Here is a 26,145-nt window from a genome sequence, read left to right as displayed (position 1 = left end):
CTGTATGTAGATCACTACTGATGAGTGAATAGATTCTGTTGGGAGACATGTGGGAATATAAGCTCCGATGCGTCCAATCAAACTGTAAGTGGAGTGAATTGATTAATTTTTCTGCCGAGATGAGTGGCTCAGACAGTTGAAGTGCTGGCCTTCTGACCCCAACTTGGCAGGTTCGTTCCTGGCTCAGTCCGGCGGTATTTGAAGGTGCTCAAATACGTCAGCCTCATGTCGGTAGATTTACTGGACCGTAAAAGAACTCCTGCGGCACTAAATTCAGGCCGCTCGGCGTCTCCGAAAACTGTAAAAGTAGTTGGTGGGGCGTAAAGCAAATAACATTATTATTATTATTATTATTATTATTATTATTATTATTATTATTGGGAGCCACCGTGGCTCAGGTGGCAGCGCGCCGGCCTCTCACCGCTGGGTTCCGTGGTTCAAATCCCAGTCACTCCATGTGAGATTTGTGCTGTACAAAGCGGAGGCAGGACAGGTTTTTCTCCGAGTACTCCGGTTTTCCCTGTCATATTTCATTCCAGTAACACTCTCCAGTATCTTTTCAACTGTCATTCATTAATCATTGCCCCAGAGGAGTGCGACAGACTTCGGCAGCCGGCATAATTCCTATCCTCGCCGCTAGATGGGGCTTCATTCATTCCATTCCTGACCCGGTCGAATGACTGGAAACAGGCTGTGTATTTTCCTTTCCATTATTATTATTATTATTATTATTATTATTATTATTATTATTATTATTATTATTATTATTATTATTATTCTCGCTTCACTCGGACCTACATATAATCACATAATTTACAACAACTTCCACAACAATCTCACACACTTGTTGCAGCTACATTTTTTTCTGTTGTTTGCTTTCTTCTACGGTTTTCAAAACCATCCTGCGATTGTTGAACTCGAAGGGAATCTATATATATAAAATAAGAGTTTTGTCTGTACATTGCTCAGAATTTGAAAAGAATGGTATTTCTGTATCGGTCATGTCCACAGTAACAAGAAAATGCATTTTTTACTTTTCCGTAATTTCTGTCTGTCTGTCTGTCTGTCTGTCTGTCTGTCTGTCTGTCTGTCTGTCTGTCTGTCTGTCTGTCTGTCTGTCTGTCTGTCTGTCTGTCTGTCTGTCTGTCTGTCTGTATGTATGTATGTATGTATGTATGTATGTATGCATGTATGTACACGCATCACGAGAAAACGGTTGAAGAGAATTTAATGAAAATCGGTATGTGAAGTCAGGGGATGAGCCTCTACAATCTAGGCTATAAATCATTTTACTCACGCTGAGTGAAATGGTAGTTTAGGGGAAGGCCTGAAATAGAATTCTCAACTATTTATGTTATTAGTGGTCTAATGAAAATCGGTATGTGAAGTCGGGGGATGAGCCTCTACAATCTAGGCTATAAATCATTTTACTCACGCTGAGTGAAATGGTAGTTTAGGGGAAGGCCTAAAATTGAATTCTCAATTATTTATGTTATTAGTGGTCGTATTTTAAAGAAAATGGGTATGCAAAGTTAGGGAATAAGTTGCTACAATGTAGGCTATCAATAATTGTATTCACGCTGAGAAAAATGGTAGTTTAGGAGAAGGCCTAAAATATATTTCTCAAATATTGATGTTATTAGTAGTCCTATCTTGATGAAAATCGGTATGCAAAGTCAGGAAATAAGTCATTATAGTCTAGGCTGTAAATTATTTTATTCACGCTGAGTGAAATGGTATTTTAGGGGAAGGCCTAAAATGTAATTCACAAATATTTCTTATTAGAGGTGTAATCGATGAATACTACATAACTAGGGTTATATAGTATTAAATTTCCTATTATTCATGTCTTATACATTGTTACTGTACTGGCTATAGTCACAAAGATATTCATGATTTTGGATTTTTGTTACTAAGTCCATATCAGCGCCGAGTAACCAGAAAATGGGTAAACAGTATTTAATGAAAATCGGTATGTAAAGTCGGAGAATAAGAAACTACAGTTTATGGTATAAAATATTTACAAATCACAGAGTCGAAAGAAAACTAAATGTGAAGGCCTACAATATAGAAAGCTCATAACATTGATCAACAATAACATTACACTGACCATTGTTTGTCGTGATGTGCTTTGTATCATCTGTTGCCCTTCATCTCCGGTAGATAGGATTACTGCTGCGTACAGAGTATTTTTTATTTGATTTCCGTCGCACCGACATAGATAGGTTTTATGGCGACGATGGATTAGGAAAGGGCTAGGAGTGCCTTAGGCCTTAATTAAGGTACAGGCCCAGCATTTGACTGGTGTGAAAGTGGGAAACCACGGAATACCATCATCAGCGCTGCCGACAATGGGGTTCGAATCCACTATCTCTCGGATGCAAGCTCACAGCTGCGCACCGCTAACCACATGGTCAACTCGCCCAGTCGTACAGAGTGTAACAGCCTGCCTGAATATTGATGGGAAGTAGCTGGGGAGTTAGATAACTTTCTTCTTTAGCATGCCATTCTCCTGGTTTATAAATTTTCTGATACTACTGGTACGTAACACACTGGATCATCATAGCATTCGGGCTATTCAATCCCTACTCTGAGGCACTGATTGGAATGAACAGTGTGCATATTTAGCGGAATAATGGCAGATGAGTGTTCATGGCAATCTGCGGCCTGGTCATCCCAGCCCTGGAACTTTGGACTATTAGATTGGCACCGCAATCTAACCGCAGCACTGTTCGTTAAAAGTGATAAGAAGTGCGGCTTTCCATTTGATCGAGTATTTTTATGATAGCATTGCTTTTAATCGCTACATTAATACTTACGTTTTTGTAATGACCTATGTTGATTTCAGGTTAAGAAAACCACAAAGTCTGTCTTTCTGAGAATCCCGTAGCGAAGCACGGGTACATCAGCTAGTAGAAACGTATATTTTAAGATTTCAGTAGACGTTTATACATGCACTAATGATGTGGGGCCTCCAAAGTGGCCTGGTGCAGGCCTAATAAGCGACCTGAGCCTCTGTGGGAATGAGTCCTTACTCATGAATTGCTGAAGGCTGCACACACACTCAGCCCCCGAACCATCGGAACTAGCCAACGAAGGTTAAAATTTAAAATCCCCGACCCGGCCGGGAATCGAATCCGAGGCCTCTTGAACCATTTACCCATGGAACCGGACGAAGAAGGGTGAACTAGGATATTTTTTTTTTTTTGCAGTGGCTTTACGTCGCACCGACACAGATAGGTCTTATGGCGACGATGGGATGGGATAGGAAAGGCCTGGGAGTTGGAAGGAAGCGGCCGTTGTTCTGTCATTTAAAAATAGGTCTCTCACCTCTAAGAACTATCGTTAGAGGGAGTTTACGACTAAAAATTGATAAATTCGTTATAGCTCATTCTTCCTCATTTTTAGCCAATAGTGCTCATCTATGCGTATGTTTTGTCAATATTCTAAGTGCGCTTATCCTTGATCATCAAGGCTATTTTGTTGTTGATAATAATAATAATAATATATTTCTCCTTTCTTAGACATCTACAGCAATCGGAAGATTTGCTAGGCTGTACCTTTCAAAGAATTCGAGTACTCAGAATACACCCTCAGATGCCTTCTTTCTATGTCAATTTTGGTTTTAAATAGGGATATCCAATTTCATTAGCATACGTATCTTCTGTTTATGTTAGTAGTGGTATTTATATTGTCGACTCTAGGGTCGAAAAAATAAAGGAAAAATAAATAGTCGAACTGTAGTTCAATTACAAAAATTTGGAAGATAGACACGTAAAAATGGGATTCCGTGTAGAAAAAAAACATCAAAACGAAACATTTGTTCCCTGAGTAACAAGTGACTTTGAAGATTTTGAACTGATTTACAATACAACTCCACCCTCACACGTAAATGACGAGATGAACAGTACTCTCGTTTTCGGATAGTACAGATCGATCGTTTCCGCCCAGTTAAGGCTGTATGGAAGGTCAATATGATCCATTCTCTCAGTCAGAAATGTTTCCACTCCGTCGCGGACTTCTTTTCTTAGGAGATGAGATCTACTTTGTCCTATCTTACAGTCGTGTAAATCTGCGATCTCCCTCCGTGGAGACCGAAAAGCCACAGTGCTCTTTCGCAGTCTGGTCTGCCAATTCATTTTGTTCTATAAACCCCATGGCACTACACTCCTGTAAGGGCCTTGGCCTACCAAGCGACCACTGCTCAGCCTGAAGGCCTGAAGATTACGAGGTGTCGTGTGGTCATCACGATCAAACCTCTCGGTCGTTATTCTTGACTTTCTAGACCGGGGCCGCTATCTCACCGTCAAATAGCTCCTCAATTCTAATCACGTAGCCTGAGTGGGCCTCGAACCAGCCCTCAGGTTCAGGCAAAAATCTCTGTCCTGGCCGGGAATCGAACCCGGAGCCTCCGGGTAAAAGGCATGCACGCTATCCCTACACCACGGGGCCGGCCAGTTTGTTCTATACAATGTCGAATTTCATGTTTAACGTCCTTCAAAATGACATGGAAAGTCGAAATTCAAGACACTGTACTTACTTACGGTACTCAGCTTTTACCAAAATAAAAACACACCATCAAAAACTTTTTTTCGATTCATTTAAAACAGTTGCTGAATTACTTACCAGATGGCTACACAGCATCATGTAAACGAGTCAAGTTGAGTGCTTGGATTGCTGGGCCCTGAGCGTGCTGGACGTTTGAATAGTGCGCCCCGTGTTATCTTAATATTATTTATATAAAAATAAATATTCAACGTAATATGAACTTAAAGATGCCTTTGCTGGCAGGACCTAGTGTTTACAGTGCACTAAGTCTTCTGGGATAGGCTAGAGCAATTTTGTTACATTCATTGATCTGTCTCTGTCTTATCCTTGGCTTTGACAATATGAAATTGTCTGAGGTATGAGCGATGCTAGTAAAGTCATTCCTTATGCAGCCAGTCGCTGCTATGAATGGTGTGAAAATGGTGCTCATATGGTCGGTCGGTGCATGCATTTCAGTGAGCTTGGCAGACTGATATGTAATAGCCACTTCTGGCTTGGTGAAGAAAGCAACGGGAAACTACCTCACTCCTCATTTCCTTAGTATGCCTCTTCAGTGATGCCTAGGCCATCTATGACAGCTGATGGCGGAGCTGTTGAGGATCTAACCAGCCTTAGAGCTGATGACTGAACATACATACATGAACTTAAAGCTGTAAATGGCCTAAAGTGCTTCATGTATTCGTTTCGAAATTCCGTCAAGTTATACATAAAACCTCACTTTTGGCTGTTGTAATGCAAATGACTATTCCAATATTCGAATGTATTTAGTGAACTTTGACGCGTACCGAGCAAGTGGTTGTGCGGTTTTGGGTCACGCAGATATCAGCTTGCATTCGGGAGATAGTGGATTCGAACCTCACTGCAATGGTTTTCCGTCGTTTCTCATTTTCACACCAGTCAAATGCTGGGACTGTACCTTAATTAAGGCCACGGTCGCTTCTTTCCCACTCCTAGTCCTTTCCTGTCACATCGTCGCCATACGACTCATTTGTGTCGGTGCGACGTAAACGGAACCAGATTGTAAATAAACAACTTTGACGCCAACATAGTACAACCCACCTAGGTCATGAATATGCTGCACAATTGGGTGTTGAGGGAAAGTAGAACTGATGGTCTGCGACGAGCTTAACAAGTCAGAACACACTGGAAAGTTCATGATATTGCGCAGCGCAAACCCATGGAGCTTCTACAACGTAGGGAGAGGGTGAAGCCAGTGTCGGCATGTAGCCTACTCCTGTCGAATAACAACAAGGAGTCTGCTCAAAGCTTTACGTCTCCATCCGACGGACGAATCACCATCAACAGCGTCATGTGTCCTCACTCCTTATGAACACTGCGGAGAGGTTTGGAGTTTAATCCAGGCTTTTGGCACGCAATCTAGTGATTAGAAATTGTATACCACCACCTCCCCTACCCTTCCGGGAAACATTCTGATGGCGAATTTTTTCATCCAACGGGACTCGAACCGGCTAACCACGGTGTCAGAATGTGTAGACTTCAACGCCTTAACAATCATGGCCACCAGGCGGGCTAGAATTCAGGTAGCCAGTATCATAGAGGGCAATGCCAATGTAGACATAGTCAATTACGTTTGAAAGCCAAACTGCGATTACAATATGGTATACTGGCCTTGGAATAGACTGAGAGTAGTTACGCAAGAAAGTTGGCACCAGGCCGTAAACAATTCCTCGTCCTAATCCACCTGATTTTAAAACGCCAGAACAGAGCACATATGTTCGAATAAAAGTCTGCTGCCCAAAATACAGTTGAATTAAGTGTTAATTTTGACATATTGTGTAATCTAAGAACCTACTAATTCTGCTTTGAGGTTACAAAATATAAATTACTCTCTATTTTGTCACCTCAAAGCAAAATTTGTCTTGCGCGTTATCTACTGGAAAATTTCCCTATATTGAGATTATACTTAGTTTTTCGGGACTATATTCAAATGACATTTTATCACTAACAAAGAACAGTAGCACTCAGTTCAATTTAGTTCAATGAATTATTGCATCTAACTTCGAAGAATGTCCTTTCATACACCCTTCATAAAGCAAAACTGAGCTTGGTTTATGAAAAATACAAGAATGTAGGGCCTCTAACAACATCACCAACCCGGAACGTATTTCTCGTTTCGTTTACATATTAAGTGACATGAACTATTCTATAAATAAGATCTCCCTTTGTTGTTTTTCGCTGGTTCAGGAATTATTTAGTGTAAGGAAACTTATTAAACAAATCGTCGTACTGTAATTACGTAGCATTCTTTATCGTAGGAAAACTGCAATCTTAATTAATATTCACCTACTCATACAAAAGTTGTTGACGAGCATATTTAATGGGCCTTATCCGCCTCATTTCCTTCATTCTTTGGGCATATAGGCATTAGAAAAATTCAGTACATTCAACATAAAAAATAAATATAAACTACTCTCAGTTATACAGCATTGAGCGTGGTCACCATTTGGATTGGTAGCCAGGTGCATTGGCTGGAGGAGGAGTGCAGAAGAAACTATCCACCATACAGAACTTAACTCCGGCCCAGGACGTTCAGTGGCCCCAGGTTTTGATGGGAACAGTGACCAGGTTTGGATGAAGCACCTGGTTAATTGATACACAAGAAGAAATATTAGTCACACCTGTGTTATATTTACATCTTATATGTTTAATATCTTTGTCTATTGATATGGATTGTCTGACTATTGATTGAAGATATTTGGGAATGATATTTAAGACAAAATCAAACAAACAAAACAAATAAACAAACCCATGGCACAACAGCCTTGATGGTCCCTTGTTTACCAAGCGACCACTGCTCAGCCCGAAGGCTTGCAGATTACAAGGTGCTGCGTAGTCTGCGCGACGAATCCTCTCGGCCGTCATTCTTGGATTTCTACACCGGGACCTCCATCTTAGAAATTAAAGATAGCTCCTCAATTGTTATCACGAAAGCTGAGTGGACCTCCAACCAGCCCTTAGATCCAGGTCGGGAATCGAACTCGATGCATCCGGGTAAGTCAGACACGTTACCCCTACACCAGAGGCTGGCATGTATGCAATATCCGTGTAATAATAATAATAATAATAATAATAATAATAATAATAATAATAATAATAATAATAATTGTTACGAGGATACCGTGGAACACAGAGCAGTAAGAAGGTGCGAGCGTGAATGGGTGGACAGAGAAAAGATCTAATCTTAATTTAAAACACTAAAATTTGAAATTTTATTTCTTTCACTTTTTCCTCTCCCTATTTTCTAAATTTATGGCTTGATGAACGACACCAAATAACAATCGGATAGACCAGTTGGGCTCGTCAGCTCTTGTAACAATAATGATTTGACTTCAGGTACACAATAATTTACAGAGTGAGCTTGAAGTTCCAAATTTACAAAATGTTCAAAAGAGCACCACTGGTCCATCCAATTACTTCCCTATGAAACTGCTCTCCAAAACTTATTACAAATAAGCCTCTCCAAGGCACAATCTAAATTTTACACTAGATCATTACACAACAGATTTACCCGCTCAACAGTCTAAGTTACACTTAAATGGAAATAGTTAAACTTTAACAGAGGCAATAAGTGCCCATTCTACATGGCGTTTGCGAAAAACGAAGGATTTAATATAGCGGCCGAAAACCAAAATGTTAGGAGGCGAACACTTGCACTCCTTTGAAATACACCTGAAAGTTCTTAAAAACCCTATATGGGCTTATAGCCCGAAGTTACAGAGGTTAAGTCTATACTTCAGAGGTAACTAGATGGAGATAAAGAATTAAATACCAAAAAGAAGAGATAAATTTTAAAGTTTACAAAACTATAGTCACCCCAATACCAAGTTAAATGGGAATTACAAGAGGGTTAACACTCTTTATTTCCTAAGACATGTTTTAGATTTACATTACGAAATAATTTTGAAACCTTCCCCTCAAGTCAGCTTTCTGAGACTATCACATGATTAAAAGATGTCTGCCATTACCTTGAACTGGTGGGCCTTCCGATGACGGGCGAGACTAGCCCCCTGCCTCCAGTACGAACTCACTCTAAACCTCTTTACTGGAGCGATGCAAAAGACAACATGGCCCAAGAGGTCCCAGCTTTTATAGCGGAGAGGAAGGTTCCAGAACTCTCTGGGCCGAAGCCCTGTACATACCCTCAATTTCTATTGGCTAATTTAATAAATATCCAAAATTTATGATTGGTGGAAAATTTACTTGAAGAAGGAAGGGATAGCAGCGCTAGTAACCTAAGAACACAGATAAGAATATACAAACATTACAGTTTTGTAAACTTAGACAATCTCCAAAGAGACATCTGAAGATAAAGTTCGAAATTTTCTCAGCTAGAAAGTTCACTGATCGTATTACAGATGGCCTTCTAAAAGGCGCTCAGTTTGAATGTACCGAGTGGGTGTAACTCCGGTATTATAATAATAATAATAATAATAATAATAATAATAATAATAATAATAATAATAAAATAATATTGTTGGCTGAGTCTGATATTTCTCTCATGAATGCATATTACACTTGTAGATTAACTCATTAAATATTTAGCTCTGTTGTCCCATTTATCTCAGCTCTAGTATTCATTTGTGTTTCGCTCTTTGATAAAACTGAGGGAGTTAAGTTTCACAAAAGTTACACTTATTGATCGATAATCGTTCGAGAACAGTGCAATCTGCTTAGTGGTAAATTGGGAACGGAAGTGTGGACACTTGTCTTCTCAGGCTTGATCACGTAAGCTTGTACATGTCTGAAGCCATCTGCAACACTGAAACTCACTCCACCATATACTTTCTCTATGGCTAGTGCAATAGGTGTCAGTAAAATGTTGATCAAGGAAGAGTAGCAATTAAGTTTTAATTTCGCGCCTGGAGATCTGACAACACTGCTTCTGCGAAATGCTAGGTGATGCAACAATACCAACTTCTAACGGAAAGTTTAGATCAGCTGTTGTCAGCATTCGATGGCCAGTGCTGTTTGAAATCACTGCCTTTGTTAACACGTGACAATGAAGAGAACGATGAAGTTTCTCCCAGAAAAAGGTATTTTGTTAAAGATGAATGAATGCCTGCGCACGTCTGATATACTGTAGTTTCAATTAAGCTTCCGTGATTTTTAAATCTCAATATTGTTTTAAACGGATGTCATTTTTAGATGTTAGGAACTAAATATTACGACATATTAGTCTGAATTTAAAAGTATTCCGAGTCATTTCCGAACTAGGCCTACTGAGGACAACGCAATGAGTCAGGGTAGGGTTATTTAGAACCATTTTCATCAAGTAATGAAATGTATTAAATTGTTATTTCTGAAATGTATCTTTGCAGTTGAGATGTTATTGATACCAAGATCTGTGTTAGTGAATAGAGCTTTATGTGCAAATGAAAATTATTTTAACTTAGGATTAGACATGAAGTAGTCTTCTGTCCCCGATTTTGGCATAAGTGAGAGTTGAAACCACTAAGCGCCTGGATTTGAACCTTGGATCTCCGAATAGTGCTAATGCTGAGTGTGATACATTTTTAAAGGAATATATAATAAGCCCACATCAGAAGAACTTTACTGTTCAATATCACATTTGCATAATTATATTCTTCGGGCCAAAGATATATGGAGACATGCTTTTGGAGTAATACTTCTGATTGTATTCCGAATGTTTCTGTATTATTAGTTACTAACTTACGAACTTGTCTACTGTACATGTTCAGGTATAGGTACTTTATTCAAAGCAATGTTCCGGGGTAAATAAGTCGAGAATTGGTCTGAATGAGTATGCACCAAGATTCTGGATGTCGAAGATGACACTGCCAATGTTAGGGAGGCTCCATTAGTTCCTAGTCAACTGTGGCGTTTGGAAATTTGAAGTGGGAGAGAGAGGGGGGCAAAAAAGTTACAGACAAGATAATGTACCCGGATTTGTTATTAATAAAATAAAATAAAGGAACGAATTAGCTGATGAGACAACAGGACTTGTGCAAATTTCTTTTTTTTTTTTTATAATTAGTTTCAGGCGGCTAAAATAGAATAAAAATGTAATGTTTCCTCCACAAAGTGGGGGGGGTCTGCACCCCTTCACCCCATCCCCCACCCCTCCCATAATAGCCACCAGTGCAGTGATATTCCAAGATGTGGCAACTCCGATAGGGGAAAGAAACACAACACAAGAAAAATACTCCATGACAGTCATTAACCTTCTATGAAGATACAGAACCAAAAGAAGGATTAGTTCCTCCACTGACAAAACCACGCTTATCGTAACTTATTATACTCTAAAATTTTAAAAAATGCATGAATCAGTATTATTGTTCAAGCTGCCCGATGACTTACATCACCGCTATAACTGAGGCTCACATTATAACGTTGTTAAAATGATGTTGTATATCCTTCGTAGTTATGTCTTCGGTGTGTTTCAGGTCCCTCGAGCAGCGGCCGTAATCAGCTGAGTGTGACTATCCTGGAGCTGGGCAGCTCGTCGGACAATGATCCTGATAAGCTGTCCTCAGTGTCGGGCATGTCTGGTGGTCTCGAGCTCCCGTCTGCCACCCCCAGCGGGGCCACTCCCGAGCGGCGGGAGAGTGCCAACAGTACGCGGAGTATCCGAAGTGGCGCGGGTTTGGGCGCGGGGGACGCCGGTCGTGGTAGTGATGTCATAGTGGCTGACAGCAACAGTGACACGTTCGGGCCCGGTGGTGAGTGATAACACGATATTTGTATAGTATTGGTTTGCAACTATGTTATATTTATTATAAGATTGATGATTGCTGTTTTAAGGGGCCAAATATCGAGGTCATCAGCCCCTTTATTTAGGAAAGTCAGGAAGTATGGCTCGGTACATTTTTACTATGGAGAATAGTCGCAAGCTTGCTAACACTGTATGCTATATAGTATCACGGTCAGACTACTTACTACTACTACAGAGGCCAGAGCATATTAACCTTATTCACTATAGTAGGTGAATGGTGAAGGTGGTAGCAGGGTAGTTAAAGGTAGAGAAAACGGCGAGTTACTCGATTTCTATGCACTGAAATCACGGAGTATGAAGACATTCTCCGAAGGATTGTATAGTTTACTGGAGAGTGGATACTATGTCTGTTCAGCAGGTGAGCGTATAGGTAGACCTAGTAGGCCTACACGCAATCCAGCAAATGTGAAAGACGTGCGGACGAATGGTCGTCTCCAGAAAAATGATTGTCTCTGTCCCTTAATCCAATTTTAAGTACTTCACTCCTGTCCTACTATCCGTGCACCGAGCTCGATAGCTGCAGTCGCTTAAGTGTGGCCAGTATCCAGTAATCGAGAGATAGTGGGTTCGAACCCCACTGTCGGCAGCCCTAAAGATGTTTTTCCGTGGTGTCCCATTTTTACACCAGGCAAACGCTAGGGCTATACCTTAATTAAGGCCATGACCGCTTCCTTCCCATTCCTAGGCCTTTCCTATCCGATCGTCTCCATAAGACCTATCTGTGTCGGTGTGACGTAAAGCAAATAGCTACTATCTGTGCGGCTAAGCTGCGTTGTCTCCTCCAGTCGATTCCCATATTAAATCTTGAATTCACTCTAATTTCATTTCGAAGTACTTGAAGCTCTCCACAACTTAATATCTTTATCTCCAGTTCCTTTCACTCATCCCTCTTCTTCCTTTCTTGCTACCACAATTGTCTTGCTTTTCTCCATACATTTCCAAAGCTCCAATCTTCCATCTTAACATTTAATGGTTCAGGTTATCCTTCGACTTTTCTCACATCGGTTCCTCAAATCTACCTTTCATCAACAAACACCATTGTGGCCATTGTACATTCGTGAGTTCTTCGTGATGCCCTCCAAAGTATCCTATACCACAATTATAAACAAATATAAATTAGAGTGCACATTTGAGAGATTCGAAACAATTCAGTAATCTGTAGGCCGTAGCTTTCAGCATTGATGTGGAGTGAGAAATTAAAGTTGTTTAAAGACAATCAAATGATTCTGTTTTGAAAATAGTTCTATTTTAACGTTGCTATAAACTATTATACACAAGGGCTACATATTAACGAGTGCGTGAGTTGCAGCTTTGTTTTGGAGTAATATGTAACAGAAAATCTTGCTTTCTGTCTTGCCTACATATTTTGAGGGAGGTCTCTGGTTATTAATCAATCAATCTCGTGTCCTCATCCGGAGGTGGTGCAGCTCTTTTTAAACACATCCCCAATGGAGGTGAGCTGCATGTACCATGGGCGCCCGCAAGGGGTGGGGGCAAGGGGGCTTCCCACCCCACTGGAATTCTAAAAATTCAATTGTTATGATATCACACCAGATGATTTCATAAACTGAACTTTCTGACAGTCATCTAGCGTCTGTTATAACCAGAAATTTCTGTAAACAATTTAATGTTGCTGACGTTATATTGGTTTCTATATTCAAGAAAATTGTTAATGTGCCCCCCGCCCCCCGGAAAAGATCCTGCGGGTGCCCATGGCATGTACCATTTTAACCACATACCAGCCCTCCTGCCATTCTAAAATTCCTGATGGTACCGGGAATAGTATCCTGGCCCTCGATGCTACGTTACGCTACGGAGGTAGACTGTTGAATAAAGACTAGTGGTGATGGAAATAATTAACACTTACAGAATGCGGTCACTTAGAAAGCTTGATTGCCGGGTTGAGTGTCTCAGGCGGTTGAGGCGCTGGCCTTCTGACCCCAACTTGGCAGGTTCGATCCTGGCTCAGTCCGGTGGTATTTGAAGGTGCTCAAATGTCAGCCTCGTGTCGGTAGATTTACGGGCACGTAAAAGAACTCCTGCGGGATTAAATTCCGGCACCTCGGCGTCTCCGAAAACCATCAAAGTAGTTAGTGGAACGTAAAGCGAATAATATTATTATTGTTGTTATTATTATTAGAAAGCTTGATTCACTGTTATATGACAGCTCCTCTAGTTGTTAAAGTCGACAGCTCTGAAATGCGCTGATACCATCTCCTAATGTGACAGTTTTCTTATCTGCGCTATCTTTTGGTTAATATTAAATCTTTGTGACTGTCTACTGTGTGTTGGTGTGGTAGGTTGCTGTGCAGCAATTGTGTGTGAGTTTTCTCTTGCTGAAAGTCTTATTAAGGTCATCGGATGTTATTTAAATTGAGTCTGTTTAATTTTTTTTTGAATTGTGTTGCATTATTCAAGTTATTGTCACGGTACCTAGTGCGAGGAACAGGGCAGATACTTGACTTTCCTTTGATGTCATCGTGTTCGATGAATTAAATGAAGCAACAATAACAGTTTTCTACTGCTGAGTTCGCAGATTGTTTTTACGGTTCAAAATAAGCATATACTGTACTGTATATTCTAATCTCCCGTAAGAGTGAACTACGCAGTTGAGTCCGTTTCAGAACAAGACTGGAACTTAGTACCATTTGAAGACCTCAGTGTGCAATTTCAACGTTGAAAGTAGCCATTTAAATGATTTATCTGCATTTATTTCGCACACTCCCTCGACACAAATACCAGAACAGTTTCTTACTTAAAAAACGCGAGTTACTTATTCTGATCGTGGGTCTAAATAAATAATTATAGTTACACAAACTACCACAGATTCTACAAGAACACAAGCAGTGAGGATTCCATGAACAGAATTGGAGGCCAAGGATATCCAAAGCCTCTTACCTGAATGATTAAATCATAATGGTTTAAATATCCGCAATGTCATGATTGAATAGGATGTATAAATTCCTTTTAGCAAACAGGAAGTCATGCCTTTGCTGGAAGGACCTAGTGTTTACAGTGTGTCTTCTGGTATGGGCTAGAGCAATTTTGTTACTTTCATAAATCTCTCTCTGTCTTATCCTTGGCTTTGACAATATGAAAGTGACTGAGGTATGAGCGATGCTAGTAATGCCAATGCTTATGCAGCCAGTCCCTGCTATGAATGGTGTGAAAATGTTGCTCATAGTGTTGGTTGGTGTATGCATTTCAGTGGGCTTGGCAGACTGATATGTAATAGAAACTCTGGCTCGGTGAGGAAAGCAACAGGAAACTACCTCACTCCTCATTTCCCTAGTACGCCTCTTCAGTGATGCCTAGGCCATCAATGACAGCTGATGGCAGAGCTGTTGAGTAACCCACCTGCGGAATCTCTGACGGACTGAACATGCATACAAACAAACAGGAAGTACAGTAAGCGCAGTAATTTTCGTATGGTTCATCATCGAATGGATCATATAAGCAGGAATCTTACTGTAAGAAACGTGGCTAAATAGTACGAACGTAAGAAGCATTTTTTAATTAATTTCGTGTGGCTATTTCTAGCCGAGTGCAGCCCTTGTAAGGCAGACCCTCCGATGAGGGTGGGCGGCATCTGCCATGTGTAGGTAACTGCGTGTTGTTGTGGTGGAGGGTAGTGTTAAGTGTGGTGTGTGAGTTGCAGGAATGTTGGGGACAGCACAAACACCCAGCCCCCGGGCCATTGGAATTAACCAATGAAGGTTAAAATCCCCGACCCGGCCGGGAATCGAACCCGGGACCCTCTGAACCGAAGGCCAGTACGCTGACCATTCAGCCAACGAGTCGGACGTAAGAAGCATTTTGAACAGCCTTTGTTCTAATATTTTACCTAGCGTCAGTAGTGTTCAACTTTGAAACTGCCCTATATAAGATTTTATGCGAAAGGAGGTTGCGGTATACAAATGGAAGTAAGAGTTGTATAGCCCCCCTCTGGGGTGTAGTGGTTAGTATGATGAGCTGCCAACCCCGGAGGCTCGGGTGTGATTCCCGGTTCTGCCACGAAATTTGAAAAGTGGTACGAGGGCTAGAACGGGGTCCGCTCAGCCTTGAGAGGTCAACTGAGTAGAGAGGGTTCGATTCTCACCTCAGCCATCCTCGAAGAGGTTTTCTGTGGTTTCCCTCTTCTCCAAGCACATGCCGGAATGGTACCTAACTGAAGGCCACGGCCGCTTCCTTCCCCTTCCTTGCCTATCCCTTCCAAAAACGTCCCATCCCACTACAAGGCCGAGGCCGCCTGGGCGAGATACTGGTCTTCCTCCTCGGTTGTATCCTCCGACCCAGGATACTGCCCTTGAGCGGTGGAGGGGGCATCCCTCGTTGAGTCCGAGGGAAAAACCAACCCTGGAGGATAAACAGATTAAGAAAGAAAAGAGTTATCTAATGACCGATATTCCATATTTTTCATTATAAAGTATAACTAGGAATTTATTATTTCATAGAAATTGTTAATATGTATAATTTATATGGGGCATATATATTGTAAGGACAAACTGGGGCAAACATTTGTTTATAGGAAGAGGTGTTAGGGATTGGAATACTTTACCAAGGGAGATGTTCAATAAACTTCAAAATTATTTGACATTATTTACGAAAAGACTAAGTAAACAACTGATAGGAAATCTGCCACCTGGGCGACTGCCCTAAATGCAGATCAGTGGTGGGTGGGTGGTTGGTTGGTACTGTACTGTAAATTATAGTGATGTTCATTGGCCTTGTGAGTTGCATAAAACTGGAAGTGTTTAGTGAGAGTAATACCTTTCGTTAATAGCTGCTAGTGTTGGAAATAGCGAGTGAAGATTAGTTGCAGTGTGCAAATATCATGTATTCCGAAGAAATAGTCTATACCTGGATGTCCTGGAACTTGTGTGTGTTAAATATGCATACGGTGCCTTCTAAATAAATGACTTTTCAGTGATCTTTTCAAAGAAGATGTATGAGGGGGTAGTCATGTATACATCCCTTAAAATTAAATCTACATAAAAATTTGTTTTTGCTATTGGCTTTACGTCGCACCGACACATATAGGTCTTATGGCGACGATGGGACAGGAAAGGGCTAGGACTGGGAAGGAAGTGGCCGTGGCCTTAATTAAGGTACAGCCCCAGCATTTGCCTGGTGTGAAAATTGGAAACCACGGTAAACCGTCTTCAGGGCTGCCGAAAGTGGGGTTCGAACCCACTATCTCCCGAATACTGGATACTGGCCGCACTTAAGCGACTGCAGCCATCGAGCTCGGTCTCCCATATCTTCTGTGATGACCACGACTTATTCTGTACCTTTAAAGTACGCACATTTATTTAAATTCGAGTTTTTTTTATTTCTTTAAAAAAACTTTTCTGGCTCCTTAGCTGAATGTTCAGCGTACTGGTCGTCGGTTTAGACGGCCCCGGGTCTAGAATGCTAACTGCCTGTGGTTAATTGCTCTGGTTTGGGGAGTGGTCCTTAGTGTTGGTCTCAATACTCTTCTCTTCATGTATACACAACACACTACACTGCTAACAACCACAAGAAACACCGAGCTCGATAGCTGCAGTCACTTAAGTGCGGACAGTATCCAGTATTCGGGAGATAGTAGGTTCGAACCCCACTGTCGGCAGCCCTGAAAATGGTTTTCCGTGGTTTCCCATTTTCACACCAAGCAAATGCTGGGGCTGTACCTTAATTAAGGCCACGGCCGCTTCCTTTCCACTCCTAGCCCTTTCCTGTCCCAACGTCGCCATAAGACCTATCTGTGTCGGTGCGACGTAAAGCAACTAGCAAAAAAAAAAACACACAAGAAACACGCCATAGTGTATAGAATCTTCCACACAGGATTAGCGTCAGGAGAGGCATCCGGCCATAAAGAAAAGGGCCATATCATATCAAGTGCTGATCGCAGTAAACTGGGATTGAGGCCAGAAGGAATTTTGTTAAATTTTCTCGGGATCCGTGTTCAAGGGAATAAGTTTTGGCCACACCAGGCTTTGACTTGAAGTAAATTCCGGCACACAGACTATAACCTAGGAACAAAGGTCAGTCCTAGATTAGAAGTGAAAGGGAAGGAATAAAGAAAACGGAAACCTGAGGGCCTGAAACGGTCTGCCTTGTAACCTGATTGTCTAGCTATCTTGACCTAATTAGACTGCAAATCAAGGGTAAACGTAGGCTGCCAGTTGAGGCGGTAGAGGGGGCTGCCAGTTAACACAAGTGAATTGCTAAAACTAGAGAAGGGTAGGGCAGAGGTGTTATAATAATAGAGGCGTGTGGCTTCTAGAGAGACCTGGTGGTGTAGGTCATTTGATTTGACATCTTATAGGCGACTTGCACATCTGTGAGGATGGGATGTTACTGATGATGAATTCTAATGCTTAAGATGGCACACACACACAGCCCCCAGCCTAGAATTAACCAAATAAAGTTAAAATCCCCGAGCCGACTGGGATTCGAACGAGGGGCCCCGTGGGCCGATGACCTAGATGTTAGGCACATTTAAACAAAAACAACAATACAAACACGGGGTTCCTTAGGCCAAAGGCCAGCACGTCAACCATTTAGCCAAGGAGGCGGATCGGAGGCGTTATTACCAACATAAATCACCGAAAGGTAGCGGGATTGTCATAGGTATGACTATATTCTTCCAATAATTAGGCGTGTTGAATATATCATTCAAGGCAAGGAGATCGTCAAGTGGAGGAACGACAACATACCTACAAGTCAAGCTATTGTTCTATTGTAATTTTTAATATCATCTTCAGGGTTTCAAAACGAAATTAATATTAGCGCGAATTTGTAACAAAATTCAACTCATTCCGTGTCAGATGAGAAGCCAATAAGGTCGAATTTTTCTCTGTCTAAGACGACTGCAGTTGCTAGGAATTTCTATCCTATTGGCGATGGTTGAGTGACCTGAAATCTCATTTTCAATCTCTGGAGTTCAAAGGATGTAATATCGTAAATTGGAAACTCCCATCCCTAGTGACCCAGTGGACTATTAAAGGAAACCGTTCCGCTTACAAAGCATGTAGAATGAGGAATTAGCCAACAGTATACGAATACAGAGGAAAAGATAGAACAATATAAACATGTGTATACATACGATGGAGACTTACACTGTTTAATTACAATGCTCTGACAACATTCAGTTACACAAGAGAAGGCTTGTCCGAGAGGAAGCAACTCGGGGCGTAAGAGGATGGGACAATATGAGCACGGACAGTCAATTATCATAGTAGTAGAGGAAACTGACAATAAAGGCATAGATGAAAGAGAGCGGTGGTGGTGGTTATTGTTTTAAGAAGAAGCACAACCGGACAACCATTCTGTTAACACTGATCAGAGGGAAGAAATGAAGGCATCGGCCAAAGAAAGACAAGAGCCATGTCAGGCATGAAAAAAAAAACCCCTAGGATTCGCAACGTAATATCGTCGGGGTCGGAAAAGAGCAAGAGTTGACCAAGGGAGGTTGGATAGGATATATGAAAGCGACGAGCCTTGCACAAGTAAGTGAAAGCAATTCCAGGACTCAGATAATGGCCCAGTAGGCACTAACCCACGCTCCCAAATTAAAAGCCCCTGTGGCCCCTTTCAATCGCCTCCTTCGACAGGCGGGGGATACCGTAGGTGTTATTCTACCGCCCCCCCCCCAACATTGAGGGAAGATGACAGATAAGCTTTAAAATAAATTAATCAGACAATCGCAAATTGTTTGGAACCACTTATACTCTGAATATTCTTTTCGTTTTATTTAACACAAATGTGGGCGTGTAAATATAATATGTCTACGAAACCATTTGCTGGCCAGAAGACAAATAAACGAATGTGTATTTAGAAACAGAACGTTGATTTCTTAGAATGTATACTCATGTTCATAAAAACCAGAACACCTTGAAAGACTAGAGACAGGAAGTTCATATTCACAGGACATGCGCATTAGTATGTTCTGCAGAAACGATTAGCATTTCAGTCATCTAGGTTCAGTACGTGTTCTGTTACCTATTAGGCACTGGGTACTCAATGGGAACTGATAACTTGTTCCATGCGTCATGGCATCGACGCGCATAAGGCGCGAATGGCGTCCTGGGAAATAGCCATCCATGCTGCATTCACCTGATTCCACAGTTCATCTTTGGTGGTTGGCAATGGGTCACAGCGCCGCACCCGTCGTATCACCATATCCCACACATTTTTGATTAGCGACAATTGGCGACAAGTCCGGTGATTGGGCGGGCCAGGGCAACAGTCTGACATGTGCCTAGTGTGAAAATTAGAAACCACGGAAAATCATCTTCACGGTTGCTGATAGCACGATTTGAACCCACGATCACCATCACTCGAATGAAAGCTAACGGGAACAGAGCCCGAACCGCGCAGCCAACTCGCCAGACACATTTACTTGCCTTTTTACCGAAGTGATGGATATGCTTTGTCAATGACAACCGTCGGCAACGTGTTAGGAGAAAATCTGGAAGTGTTTCACGTCACAGACAAGATATACAGTGAGTGCAGCTCAATGATACCTTTGACTCCCATTACCCATTACGTAGAATCATCATACGCATTCCTAGGCATTCAGGGACCTTCATGTCTCCCTCAAAAATCCCGTGGTGCGTTTAGGCCATTGAGGCTCTGGGATTGCTAAATCGAATGCTGCCGAGCCAGATGACGTGCGATGTCACGTGGTCATCGTAACGTTATATGTCTACGAAACCATTTGCTGGCCAGAAGACAAATAAACGAATGTGTATTTAGAAACAGAACGTTGGTTTCTTAGAATGTATACTCATGTTCATAAAAACCAGAACACCTTGAAAGACTAGAGATAGGAAGTTCATATTCACAGGACATGTTCATCAGTAAGTTCTGCAGAAACGGCACATGCCGGGGCTCTACCTTAATTAAGGCTATGGTCGGTTCGTTCCCAGTCTTATACCGTCGTATCCATTGGACCTGTCGGAGTCGATGTGACATAAAACAAACAACAAAAATATCCATTAGACACTATAAGTACATTTTAAAGTCTTCGCTTCTCACTTTTTTTATCATCCGCCTCCGTAGCGTAACGGTTAGCATTATTAGCTGCTGTCCTACGTGGCCCGGGTTCGATTCCAGGTACTGCCAGAAATTTAAGAATGGCAGGAGGGCTGGTATGTGGTTGAAATTGTACATGCAGCTCACCTCCATTGGGGGTGTACCTGACAAGAGCTGCACCACCTCAGGGTGAGGACACAAGTTTACTTTTACCTTTTGTATTGCATCATGCTTAACTAAACTACGTTGAAAATTAAGGGCTATTTACCTAGAGGCAGGTTAATCGCGTCGCGCTGGACGTAATGCGCTCGGCAAACGTAAAGCGCCCAGCGCAACGTTCAAGGCGACTGTTTTCCTAGAGGGCACACTAGGTTGTCAGTCGAGTTGCGATCTGCGTAATATTGTGTTCTCCAGAGTCATGGATCATTTTCAACTAAAGAAAAGGAAAGTACTGACGATGTTGCTCTTACTAGATTAGGAGATTGAGGATGATGAGGAGGAGTTCGTGCTTCGTGACTGGTCGAAAATAATGAGTTTAGAAGATGGGATGTACAAGAAAAGAGCCTATGAAGGAGCATTTTCATAATTCCTGATTAAAAAGCATTTGATGGACGAAGAGGAAAAATGTAAAGCTTATTTTAGAATCTCTCGTGAGAAATTCGCGTTCATTTTGCACCTCATTGAAGAAGACCTTTCATGTAATGTTCTGTCAAGAAATTACTTCTTTTTATGTAGGTTCTTACTTTTTGATCATATTGCCGATATCTGCCCAAATCGTTTCTTTCCTTACGGTATGTTTGCACTCCGGGTTCTTCAGTTCCCACAGAATTGGATGACCACTAACTGTTTCAATTGATGTCCGGCTCCATGGCTAAATGGTCGGCAATTTTAACCTTAATTAGTTACTTTCGCTGGCACGGGGGCTGGGTGTATGTGTCGTCTTCATCACCATTTCATCCTCATCACGACGCGCCTATGGCCGTCAAATCAAAATACGTGCATTTGGCGAGCCGAACTTGTCTTCGGACACTCCCGGCACTAAAAGCCATACACCATTTCATTTCATTTCATTTCATTTCAATTAATTCTTCATATTCCGCAGCACTGAAACGTGCAAGTTGTGACATTGTGGCCAACATGTGTATGTACACGAACATTGAACACACTGGTGATATCACGTGATGAACTCTGAATCCAAATAGTACGCCGGGCGCGAGACGCAATAAAGTCGTTCTAAACCAGTCGGCCAAACACGCCGAGCGTTTGTCGCTGGAGTAGGACGTGTTGCGCTCTTTTGGAAAACAGCAGCACTACTTCTCATAGAGGAGTGGAGAGCGTATTACGCTGGGCGCGTTGCGTCCGGCGCGACGCAATAAGCCAGTCTCTAGGAAAAGAGCCCTTTATCGGGCTTAGGGAGTCACTTTGTAAGACTGTTCCCGTATCACCACCAAAATCTGGTGATGCCCCAACTAGCCAGTCACTCAGGCGTGTCCGGTCCTAACTCTCTAAGCACGGTCTAAAATTTACAGACGAACATTGCATAACGGATGAAGCTATCTACTAAAATAATGGCCAGCAGTTGGTGAAAACGAACTCCTAATTTTTCAAAATATCTACAAACAATAGTAAGGCAAAGAAATCAATTAAAAATGCAGATAAAAATCCTGAATCCAATAACTCTCAATCTCACTGCGTTTGTAAACGTCCAGATTTCTTTACGACAATAAAAAATTACCTCTAACATACGTGGTGTTGAGTTTTAATCGAAGTGAACTTGTATTTTATTTCTCGTCGAACACATGAGTAGCTAATTTCATATCCACAAAATTTTGTGGTGAAACCCTAACCGACCTCTACATGAATATTTAGGGGATTATTAATAACTAAACTCTATTATTTGGTTAAATGAATCGCATTAAGTTACTTATTATGCACAACACATTATCTTAAACTCACATATAGAATACCTCACGTGGATTTCAATTCACCACGAACACAAATTACTTACAACACAAATGATATCATCAAATAATGCATAATGCACTCACAATACCTGAAAACGTTATGTCAGTCTCACATACACAACATTGACACTCGGCCATCAAACACTCCTCGCCTGTCATGCATGCCGACCATGATGAACACTGATACGAATCTGGAATATACCCTTCCTGGGCCTCGAACTCCGAAACATTCCCTCGGGATGTCTTTCCTTCGACGGGATCACGTTTGCTACACTCCCCAACTAATTAAATGACGATGCGGACAATTACTACGCATAGGCCTGCCTTTATAACAATCTTTGGGATTTTAATTATTACCTCGCCAGACAACACACTGCCGACGGCCGTAGCCGTGTTGAAACACCGGATCCCGTGTTTTCTCCGAAGTTGAGTAACATTGGGCGTGTTCAATATTTGGATGGGTTGCCACGCGCTGTTGGTGTGGGGGGGGGGGGGATAAGGGAATGGAGGAGCGGACAGGAACTGGCCACCCTACCGTACGTAAACTCCGGCTCAGGCACACCTCTGCGAAGGTTTGGACCTGCCTTCGGACAGAATGCACCCTTACCTTAGACCGTACACTAGTCTTGACGGCATTACTCACCAGGAGATTACACATGATCCCTACTCTCAATATATTCGACGATGCTATCTTACGCATGTCAATGACCATGGCCATCCCAGCCATGTTTATAACTTGAAGAACTCAACTATCAATATCACTATCATTTTTCCAAGGCCTGTCAGTACATTAATTTATTCATATCGAAGATTTCTATGCACTCCGCTACACTCAGTATTACAATCTTATTCCTTACGATTATTGTAGCATTGAATGAAGACTCTATCCGCATCTATATGTAACATTCTACTTAGTACGATGACCTTCTACTGTGTCAGTTACTCCTTCGACGATATCACCTATTTACTGAATTTCTATCTCACTGCTAGGATCATTTCATGATGACATAAATTTAATAATTATCAGCGCACCTGACAACCGAACACATTTTCTGAGTTAATTTAACACTTTGAAATTCACTTGCCGATTCTCCTGTCGTTTAGTATCAAAACTGACAACGTAGACATACAACAAATTTCATTCTCCAGCATACGGAGAAATTTCACACATTTCTATGCATATGATCATTCATTTCAAAAGCATGCATATTACTCGATTACACTAGATCTGACATTATATTTGAGGCTTGTCTGCGCTTTTATTAATCATTTTCTGAATGAAACACAATTGTGAACAATAATCGTCCCTTATTTACATTAATTTCAATTTGGCATGCATCTTATGTTATTCTTCCCTTCAAAGCAAGATGAAATGACATGAAATGGAACCGAGTCATCAACCAATTTTATATTTTGACCCTTATATTACTGGCGGTTTCCTCTTAGAAATAAAAATTCCAACAAATTAAGACTACTATTTACAAAACCCCTCTAAATATCGACTAGAGCACTACAAAATTAAAATAGTAATTGCTACTCAGCCTTCATGTTACGCCTCACCTTAGGTCGGAAGGCCTAGATATAGCCGACAGCCATTTTTCACTTAATTCCCTTCTAGACGGTATTTTATGGAATCGTATCTCTTCTGGCTAGGAATCACCTTGCCGAGATTTGCAAAATGGTAGACAACAGTTGAATATTTCAGGTGGGGGTGGGGAATATGAAGTTTCAGTTTACAAAATAACTTGCCCAAACGGCAGAAAACTAATAAACTCTTAAAATATCTCTAAGCATAATAATATTAATTCATTTCACAATTCTGTACAAAGCATCACTTGCACAAACGGAAGTGAGTAGGCACGTGTATTCATTGTACGAAATAACTCAGCCTTTCGTACGCATCCATGCTTGATTAACACAATGCAACACCCACATTGACCGCAAAGATTGTGCGTCTATTACTGCACTCTTACGGTGACTTGAATAGATATTGGTATTAGCGCCTTCTAAAACTTAAACTAGTGGCATAGAGCAGGCAGTATAATAGGAACGAGACGGCGGTGATTAGAGCTTTATGCTGGACTTCACAAACGATTGTCAAAGCCGGTACAAGGAGCGCAGCAAGGAATTCAAGTCGGCCGCGACTTAGCCATAGTACCCATTCCATTTTATGTTAACCTTACTTTTATACGTTTTAATCATTCATAAAAAATAGTTCATCGCTCAAGTATGTTCAATAAGAAGGTAGAGCACTGTCGGGACTCGAACCATCACATCACCTTCTCTCTCCTGAAGGGTGTGTTAACGCACGACAGCATCACTCACTCTCAGCTGTTGCTGTCTCACACAATCGATGCTTCTTCTCGTAAGTGCTCATTAGTCTGAACTATACGTCATACGTGCGTGCAGGGCGTGGCGGCAAGGTGTTGCAAAATTTACGTGAATGTTTTTAAACGTCAGTACACTATTGTGTATGTTACACAGAGAAACGAGTATAAGTTAATAAAGCAAGGAATAATGGAGGACAGTCACGCCCGGTGATAAATTCGGGAAACCACTCTGTTCAGAGAGTGAGAAAGCAATCAAGCAAGTGACTTTTGATATCGTGCTCATGCCATGGGATCCCCAGTTGTACGTGAGATCCGAATCACATACATGCACATTTTATTTCAAAACTCCCACATGCTTTGGTAGTACCGCGGCTATTTCGATGAGATGCCAGCGACGATGCCACTCGCTATCATGACCTCTTTATCTCAGCTAGGTTTATTGCCACAGACCATAATGTCATAGGCTATTCATATTCACAACACTAAACAGAAAATTTCATATTTGGATTGATGCTTTCACGGCCTGTAATTGCAGACCTGATAATAAGTTTATGAGCTTTTGCCGTATCAGGACAGCAAGTGAAATTCTTTACGTTTCGCAGAGAAAGTTGCTCCGCTTCAGAAGAAAATCTCGTCCGTCCACGAGCAAGATAATTATGGTTTTGAATTTAAGAATGCTTTACTGTTGGTCTATGCACGGCCGACTGGATCCCTCGCTGCGCTCCAGCTAGAGCGACGCATCAAGTCGGCCGTGGTCTATAGTAAGTGGTTCTCTCGTTCGTCACTAGATGGCTCACTGTGCGCTAGCCTTCCGAAACGCGGTTAATATGTTTCTTATTTCATCGTATGTGCATGTGAAGTAAACAGCAAGGTCATCAGACGAATCAGGGACGAATACGGTAGAAATAATAAATACAAATAAAGTGATAAAATAAGATAGAGTGCAATGAAAGACTTAACAGAATAGAAGAATAGAGCTGAAATGTGTGTAGCAGAAAAAAAAAACCGAGAAAAGTGAGTGTGAGTCAGGAGGGTAGGAATGGGGGCTAAAGAAGGACGTACTACAGCGAGATTGAAGACACGGGAGGGAAAAGAACGGAGTGAGGGAGGGAGGGGGGTGAGTTGGGTCCACGGTCAGTGATCTCCATGAAAAGGCCCATGGTCAGCTCGAAGTGAGGATCGAATTGCCCCCATGAAATTGTCCCCAGTAGTCACAACGCTTGGAAATCAGTTAAAATATACAGTTGAAATAAGTTTTAAATGTGGTGTAGAGCCCGCACTCAAAACTGGTTAGGTCTAGTGATTAAGTAATGGTTTAATCATAAATGAATTGTTTAACCATATTTCATGTTTGTTAAAAAGACGTTTTGATTACGACGTTATTATTGGGGATGCAATAATTTCAATAACTGTCTTTAATTCGTATTAAAATGTAATTTTGATACTTGTTAGTATTAAGAAGAGCATTCAAATAAAAACGAGCGGCCGAACATTAACAAATGGATAAACCTACCTCACTGAAGACGGG

At 41.5% G+C, this 26,145-nt stretch overlaps 1 protein-coding gene across 1 annotated transcript in view; it reads left to right on the top strand.

Moving 5' to 3' along the window:
* The window catches only part of LOC137496952 (uncharacterized), a 1,159,990-nt gene that overhangs the window by 918,025 nt on the left and 215,820 nt on the right, over nucleotides 1-26,145 (top strand). The window contains exon 5 of the mRNA XM_068225136.1: nucleotides 10,974-11,249. Within this exon, the coding sequence (XP_068081237.1) occupies nucleotides 10,974-11,249 (276 nt within the window). The remainder of the gene's footprint in view (nucleotides 1-10,973; nucleotides 11,250-26,145) is intronic.

The sequence above is a fragment of the Anabrus simplex genome, chromosome 1, assembly GCF_040414725.1.
Source record: "Anabrus simplex isolate iqAnaSimp1 chromosome 1, ASM4041472v1, whole genome shotgun sequence".
In the NCBI taxonomy this organism is placed as follows: domain Eukaryota; kingdom Metazoa; phylum Arthropoda; class Insecta; order Orthoptera; family Tettigoniidae; genus Anabrus; species Anabrus simplex.
The sequence above is the reverse complement of the archived record's forward strand: the minus strand, read 5'-3'. Positions and strand labels throughout refer to the sequence as shown.